This window comes from Rhagoletis pomonella, unplaced genomic scaffold (assembly GCF_013731165.1).
Source record: "Rhagoletis pomonella isolate Grant_MI unplaced genomic scaffold, Rhpom_1.0 Rhpom_scaffold_00035, whole genome shotgun sequence".
Lineage (NCBI taxonomy): Eukaryota > Metazoa > Arthropoda > Insecta > Diptera > Tephritidae > Rhagoletis > Rhagoletis pomonella.
The window spans coordinates 91697-99949 of record NW_023458589.1 but is presented as its reverse complement, the minus strand read 5'-3'; the positions used below and the strand labels follow the sequence as shown (position 1 = coordinate 99949).

Here is an 8253-nt window from a genome sequence, read left to right as displayed (position 1 = left end):
AAAAAAATATTAAACATTAAATAAACAAAAGAAAAATTAAAAAAAAATTGTGTTATATTGGGGTACCTAATACTTTTGGCCAAGGCTGTATATTTAAATAATAAATTTACAAAAAAAAATTAAAAAAAAGTATGAAATTACGAAAAATTAAGTTTTGAAAATGTTGTTTATAGAACAAAAGTAAATGAAATTTTAATTTAATGCATTTATTTTAAAAATGTATATATGGATGTACATAAATAGAGTATAAGTAAATTAAATTTATGATTAGAATAAGATAAATGAATTTAAGAATTTAATTTGAAACGAAAGGCCAACGAAAGGCATTGTTAATAGGTATTTAAAAAGAAAATCACTGTATACTCAGTTTTGTAAGTGACTGTATGTACCTGCATGGGAAGATAGAAGTAAATATCGACTGCTGAGTGGAAGATCGACCTATCTCGGTAACCAGTTCGAAAACGCGATATCTCAAAAAACTTTTCAAAAACGTCCTATTTCAGAATTTGGTTGAAGAACGCCCTATTTCAGAATTCGTTTCAAAAACACCCTATCTCAGCTGCCGATTCAAAAACGCCCTATATCAGCACATTGGTAATACATATTGAAGTGAGATAGGGCATTTTTGAAACGAATTCTGAAATAGGGCGTTCTTCAACCAAATTCCGAGAAAGAGTGTTTTTCAATAAAATTCTGAAATAGGGCGTTCTTGAAAAGTTTTTTGAGATAGGGCGTTTTCGAACAGGCTGCCGAGATAGGTCGATCTTCCACTCAACAGTCGATATGTAAGTAAATGAAATATTTTATTTTAAATTTGTAAACGAAACGAACTTAAACTTTTAATTTTAAGCTAGTCAAATGAAAAAAAAAATTAAAAAATTAAAATGAAAAAAAAAGAAATGAATTAAAAAATAAAAGTATGAAATAAATGAAATTTAAAAGGTACATAAAAATGAAGCGATTGATTCTCTTATGTTTTCCGCGCTGGGATTGTAGTTTTGAGTATTGCAGGGCGGTTCTGGTTGCTGTCGTAGATGTTCGATTTCAAAATTGGTTTGGATTTGGATCCAATTGTTGTTAATGCTATCATTACGTTCATTAACGAAATTGTGCAGGACACAGCAACATTTTATTATTGATGTTGCATTTTTGATGTCATTATCAATGCCTTTACCAATTCTTCTAAACCTTGCTTTCAAGTGGCCGAAGGCATTCTCTACTACTCTTCTAGATTTGGAAAGTTGATAATTAAACACCTTTTCGCTGTTTCCGGCTGTTGCGTTGTAAGGATAAGGCTTCATTAGAAATTGCGTAAAGCGAAATGCTGAGTCTCCCAGCACAACGATTGGAACATTTGTGCCAGATATTGGTTTCGCATTCTCGCTGAGAAGAGGGCTTTGGAGAATTCGTTTTAATGATGATATTTCGAAAATTTGAGAATCGTTGCAGCGGCCGGGTGCTCCAACATTTATATACATAAACCTATACCTATGAAAAATTAAGTTGAGCATTTTCACCGAACGTATAAATATACATATGACACGGTTACCTGTAGTCAACGAGGGCTAGTAAAACCATTGAGTACCAACCCTTATAATTATGATAGTCTACAGCATCAGCGGCTGATGGTCTTATTTCAATGTGGCATCCATCCGAAGTTAATCAAACTAGTTTTTAATTTTTGAACACTAGTTACATTATATGTACAACTTACCGACAGCGCCGAGACATTGAGGAAATCCAATTTTCTCAAATCCCTTAACACACTCTTCAATTTTTTCTTGCGTAAGGAATGTGCTGGGTAAATACTTAGGAGCGAGCTTGTCCCATACCGCAGAACAAAAGTCTATTAAAATATTACAAACGCTTCCTTTTGATACTCCAAACAGCCGGCCGATTGTCCTGTATTCAGCTGAGGAACCAAGCGCATATAAAGCAATCGCGACACGCTTATCTAAAGGGATGCATTTCCTAAAAGTTGTATCGGCTTTTGCAATGGACGTCACCTCGTTGCATAAAAAGGCGAAGGATTCGCGGCTCATTCTAAAGCACTCCTTAAAAAATTGGTCGCTGCTGGCAGGAATGTCCAGAACTTACCGTGTCTCGCCTACAATACACATAAAAGCGTTGATTATTATATTCACTAATAAAAAAAAAATAGCTGCTATAATTGCTTACGTGTGTCCACAGACGCTTTGGCGTGTTATTCCTTATTATAAAATATAATAAAGAGTTTCGCATTCGTATTGCTGCCATAATTTTTTTCAATCTCAGTAGCCGCCTTTTTCGGATCTCTTCCAACTGTCTATTACTGGAAGCCAATTGCGCAATTAATTGAACTATTGCATCTTTTTGCCTTCTTTCCATATCGTTAATAATTAATAATAATTTAGCAAACGAAAAACACTTAAATGTTCCACCAAACTATTGTCCATGAACAAAAAACTTGTCAAAACAATCTTGACAGCTGATTGTCAATTTTGCAGCCAAACTCCTATATGTGAACGGGTAGTTTAGTTAACGCAGATTTATTGCTAATCTCTTTATATGTGAACATAATATAACTCACTTCGCTGTGGCGGCGCCCTTATATACCTGCGCTCGTACTTATGGCATCTCTAGAACGTTCTGAAGTTTATCGCTCATTCTCTTTCTCTCGCTGTTCGCAGTGTTCATCCAACTTGACGTTTCTCTTTGTGGAACACTCTACGTCATTCCTCGAACATTCTGCCTATTTCTCGTTGTTCGCTTCGCGTTGCCGCAGTATTCGCCATAGAATTGTGTTTTTTTTCACAAAAAATATGTATTTTTACAAGATTATATATCTTTTAATAATTTTTCAGAAAAAATTTAGAATTAAATATATTTTTACAAGATTAATAGATAAAGTTTTTTCATATAAAATGAGTTTAACAAAATAACTCCTTTTTTCTTATATTTCCCAAAAACTTTTCGAAGTGTTTTCCTGAAAGGCGGTTTCGAGATTTTAATATAGTTGTATCTGTTTTCGAGAAAAGGCTCTCGCAAGGGACAGATGACCCGACAACCGTTACGTATAGACGCAGTGTTGCCGTTGAGAATTTTCAGAAAGTCGAATTAAGGGATTCGTTGACGAGAAAAGGGGTCACCATATTATTTTTTGCTTTTCTTTACTAGTAAAAGAATAAATTTGTTGACTTTAAAAAGAAAATAGTGGGACAAGCTTTTCACAAAACAAGGTTGCAAACATACACATAAATCGAGAAGAGTTACGTTTCTTTTAAAAGTTTTAAGTGATGCATTTTTTCGTACTTACAGGAGGAAATATGTTTTAATAGCATGGTTCTGTTAACGTTTCCTAAAGTCTCTGAAAAGGGGCAAAGGTCGCACATAATTTTGGAAAAGGGTCAAAAAATCAAAATTTTCAGAGTCGGGTCAAAGGATATTGGCGCTCAAAAAGGGTTAAATTGCCACTTTATGCAGCGTCTTTGCTGCATTTAAAATGCAACATTTAGCACTTTCGAACATATTTTGTCGAAGAGCGTTCATGCTATCGCATTTAGCAAATGTACATTTACGCGAGTTCGAAATCGTATGCTTTTGACAAACAGCCGTGTTCCAGTCGCTTATTCAGAACCGTATCTATTACGATCAATGCTCACGCAGAAGATAATGTGCAACGCTACTGAAAAGGAAAAAATAAATTTTAAACCAAAACTTCAATACAAAAATTTGAATTGTTTTAACCATGACCGACCATTTGTTTATGTATATATTTATTCATTTTTCGGTGCTGTCAATTAAAATTTCCTCACTTAATTAGGAAACACAACAAACAGAATTGATCACAAATTGATCCAGATTTCTATCAGCATCACATCGATATTGAATTTTCTTAACTTTTCTTTATCCAAATAATGTAAAATAATAAATGAAATCTCGATCGGCGATCACTGAAACGCAGCTAGCCACTGTATACTCGAAAATGCAATGTTGCCACTTTTTATCATTAAACCATGTTCGAATCGTGGAAATTTTGGAAGATCACAGGGTTGCTTTTAGCATTTAGATTCTTATGCAAAAATGGAGTTGCATTTAGTTGCATTTAGGTGACAAATTTTTTTATGGATAAATGTGCAGCGTTTTTGCTGCATTTAAAATGCAACATTTAGCTCTTTCGAACATATGTTTTCGAAGAGGGTTCATACTATCGCATTTAGCAAATGCACATATACGCGAGTTCGAAATCGTATGCTTTTGACAAACAGCCGTGTTCCAGTCGCTTATTCAGATCCGTATCTATTACGATTAATTTTCATGCAGAAGATAATGTGCAAAAACCCTACTGTAAAGAAAAAATAAATTTCAAACCAAAAATCAATAGAAAAACTTGAATTGCTTTAACCATAACCGAACATTTGTTTGTGTATATATTCATTTGTCGGTGCTGTTAATTAAAATTTCCTCACTTAATTAGGAAACAAAACAGAGTTGATCACAAATTGATCCAGATTTCTATCAGCATCACATCTATGTTGAATTTGCTTATCTTTTCCTTATCCAAATAATGTAAAACATTAAATGAAATCTCGATCGGCGATCACTGAAACGCAGCTAGCCACTGTATACTCGAAAAAGCAGTGTTGCCACTTTTTCTCATTAAACCATGTTCGAATCGTGGAAATTTTAGAAGATCGCAGGGTTGCTTTTAGCATTTAGATTCTTAATGCAAAAATGGAGTTGCATAAATGTACATTTAGAGTAGCATTTAGAGCTAAATATGCTAAATGTGCTTTTACGCGTACGCAAAAACAGCCCATTAGAGGCCCTGTGCCAATTGATAGAAAATAGAAAATTTTGACGGATCAAAGGAAAAATTTGACATTTCTCGTGGTGAATATGAACGTCAAAATTTTACCTAGGTCATGGGGCTAGGTAAAATTTTGACAGCTTATAACCATGTATACACATAATATTGCTTGGCGGTAATAAGGAGTGAACATGAAAATGAAAGCTGACACAGCATAAAAAAAGCGTACGTTACTTGCAAATTATAAAATAAATATAAATTTTAAGAATTTCAGCAACACACAAAAATAAAGCTTTCGCACGAGCGTTTGTTTGGTTTTTCAACTGTCAAAATTTTACTCTGCATTTGGCACAGCAAAATTCAATTTATTTGTACACCATAGCAAATTTTTCCACCCCGTCTCACCACGGAGAAAAAAGTTACCGATTGGCACAGGCCCAGAGTAGCATATAGAGCTAAATGCGCTAAATCTAGTTTTACGCGTAAGCAAAAACAGCCCATTAGTCGCACAACGGCAATACTGTATATAGGGCATTCGCACGAGGCGATTTTACAGGCATCAAAAGTTGAATACGTAGTTGAATGACAAGTTGAGTGTGAAAAAGTTGCCATCCCTATTCAGACGAGGCGATTTTGGATTCAACACGAATCGTTATTTACATTATTGAAAATGAATTTAAATCGCAAAATTTTATTAATTGGCGTAAATTTGGTAAGCTAAGCGTTGATCTGAGCTGAGCTGAAAGATAAAATAAGAGTAAAAAAGTAAAATAGAAAAAAAGTATGTATACAGAACAGTGTTGGCATTTTTGGTACAATTGTACTTGTTTGATACAATTTCATTTACAATATACTTTCCTACTACGCAGTACTTTTTAGTAAAATTTTGTAATGAATACTAAAAATATATAGCTCTGAAAATTCACAGTTCGCCTGTTCGTATTTACCTTTGTAAGTTTTGAAAAATGGCTTGAACGAACCAGTATAACATAGCCTAGGCAAATTTTTAAAGAAACTTTTCGATACTAAGTTTTATTAAAACAAAATGTCAAAGTCAGCTTCATATAGAAACAAAGTCTTCGTTAGTTATAAGAAGAGATTTTCTTAAATATAATACCTTTACGGCACTCATATATTGACAAGGTTTTACTATTTATTTTATTATTCTTTAATTTTAATTATCTGTTTATAAACAATAATGTATTCTTTAAGATAAACTGTATAAACCCAAGATTAAATCTTTGCGAAACATCCAAAAACAAACATACTGTCGTAAAAATTTCGAGCTTTATTAATATTCCTTAGTTTTTAGCCCATTCAATTTTACTATAATAAAGTGCAAGTTTAAAGTAGCTGGGACCTACCGTTGAACTTGTCAATTTAGTTTTGTCGACGATGTCAGCCATTTTCTTCCATACGAAGTGTGTTCGACGATTTTTTTATATGGAGGAAATTAGCAACACCTTCATCAAAGAAATCTTAAAAAACTTAGTTATATTAAAATTTGATGGGCTAAAAAACCACACACTCAAAATAAATCTAGGAAATCGAATTAAATAGATCGAAATTTTTACGAAAGTGTGTTGGTTGTTTTAATGCTGCACAAAGTTTGAACCTTGGATTTGTACGGCTTTTCTTAAAATATAAAGCGTATTTTTACAAAAAATAATTAAAATTGAATAATATTAAGATAAATGGTCAAATCTTCTCGTAAAGTTTTGATAAGCACTTGAAATTCTATTAAAATGTCAAATTTTAGTACTGAATCCAAAGAAAATGTCTCTTTTATCCATTAATAATAACTTAAATATGCTTTTTGTTAAGATGTATACCTGAAAATGTGTGCATACATATTTGCGTTAAATGCAATACATGTGCACGTGGAATCAATTTGTAAAAGTGTAAAATACGTAAACGTATGTACATAAACAATAAAACTTTCTCATGAATACCATAAAATCATTGGTCTTGAAGGGAATGTACTAAGAAAATATATGAGCGAATTAAAAAGTGTATACAATTTATAGCCAAAAGTACATTTTTTGTATAGATTTCGTACTAAAGGAACAATTTGATATCCCAACACTGATACAGAATGTAAACAAACACAGGGTTGCAAGGAAAAAAAGTTGAACGAGCTCAAAGTTGGCTGGCGACCAACTTTGTTGAAAGCGATTAGTTGAAAGGCCGTTCGGACGAGGCGATTTTTGCTTTCAACTAAAAGTTGCCTGAAAAATCGCCGCGTGCGAAAGCCCTATCATTCAACTCCGCATTCAACTTTTGTTGCCTGAAAAATCGCCTGGTGCGAAAGGTCTATTAATGGGATACTTTTCAAAGAAAATCCTGAAGCATAATAAGTTTTTCGCTTCCGATACAAGAACTTTTTTCGATACCTACTTGGATCGTAGCAAAAAGTATCGAGTACAAAAATACTTAATAAATTGAGAAAAGTGCCTAGTATGTACTTGGATTTACTTGTATCGATTTATCCCTGCATACCTATATATCCCTAGACAAAGGTGGAAATTTATTTATACATAATTGAAAAAGCATTCCAATCATTAGACGAATTCAATTTAGAAATATGACTATTTTAACTAAACCGTCAAATGAAAAAACAGCAGAAAAGCTTGCTCTACCGTTGAATTTAGGTAGACACGATGATACATCATTGAATGGAGGCGTAGCAGACTCGACTCTTTTGAGCGTAAGTTTCATTTTTTATAAACAATGTTCCATTATAAAAGTATGATACAAAAAAGACAGAACTGCCGTTCAAAATGTATTTAAAAAACCTCTGTGCTATTGTTACTTTTTCGTAGGCATATTAACAACCTAACAATTAGGCAGATTGTGACGTTTCGTGCTACCATACCCATGTAAATATACCATGATTTAATTATTGGAGCAAGTAACACGGCGTACACATATGATGGATGAGACAATTTTTCCAAGACAATGGGAAAATTTGAGTATGCGGACGGCAAATTCTAGAAAAAGTTGGGTTGAGGGGACTCCCTGATTTCAAAAATACCCCTTTTTTTAGCAACCCTATAGTTTTTATATAATTTATTGTTAAAGTTTTCATATAAACGATGAATAAGATAGCAAAATAACATAAAACTTGGTGCTGCCAGACTGAAATTTTGAATGATAGCGGATTTTTAATACGGAATTTTCACTTAGTAGAATTCTCCTTTCTGTGCTGCCGAAGAAGGGGGGGCTGAACACATTTTGCAGATAACACCTTTCTGCGTAGGCGGCCTTCGGCCGCACTTAGGGATTATAACTCTCACTACGTAGGATTCTCCTTTCTGTGTTGCCAAAGAAGAGGGGCTGAACACCTTTTGCAGAGAACACCTTTCTGCGTAGGCGGCCTTCGGCCGCACTTAGGGATTATAACCCTCACTACGTAGAATTCTCCTTTCTGTGTTGCCAAAGAAGAGGGGCTGAACACCTTTTGC

At 33.7% G+C, this 8253-nt stretch overlaps 1 protein-coding gene and 1 long non-coding RNA gene across 2 annotated transcripts; one reads left to right on the top strand and one right to left on the bottom strand.

The window, feature by feature from the left end:
* Positions 1-919: 919 nt before the first annotated feature.
* Positions 920-2538, bottom strand: LOC118749706 (protein ALP1-like). Its single transcript, XM_036484497.1, has 4 exons — positions 2179-2538; positions 1715-2107; positions 1550-1652; positions 920-1488 (listed from the first exon to the last, which is right to left on the bottom strand). Exons 2-4 carry the CDS (start codon positions 2040-2042, stop codon positions 936-938), a joined length of 984 nt encoding a protein of 327 aa, XP_036340390.1. The 5' UTR covers positions 2043-2107; positions 2179-2538; the 3' UTR covers positions 920-935.
* Positions 2539-7078: 4540 nt separating this feature from the next.
* On the top strand, positions 7079-7940 carry LOC118749705. The gene is made up of 2 exons (XR_004994265.1): positions 7079-7496; positions 7612-7940. It is a non-coding gene; the product is annotated as an uncharacterized LOC118749705 (long non-coding RNA).
* The last annotated feature ends 313 nt before the right edge of the window (positions 7941-8253 follow it).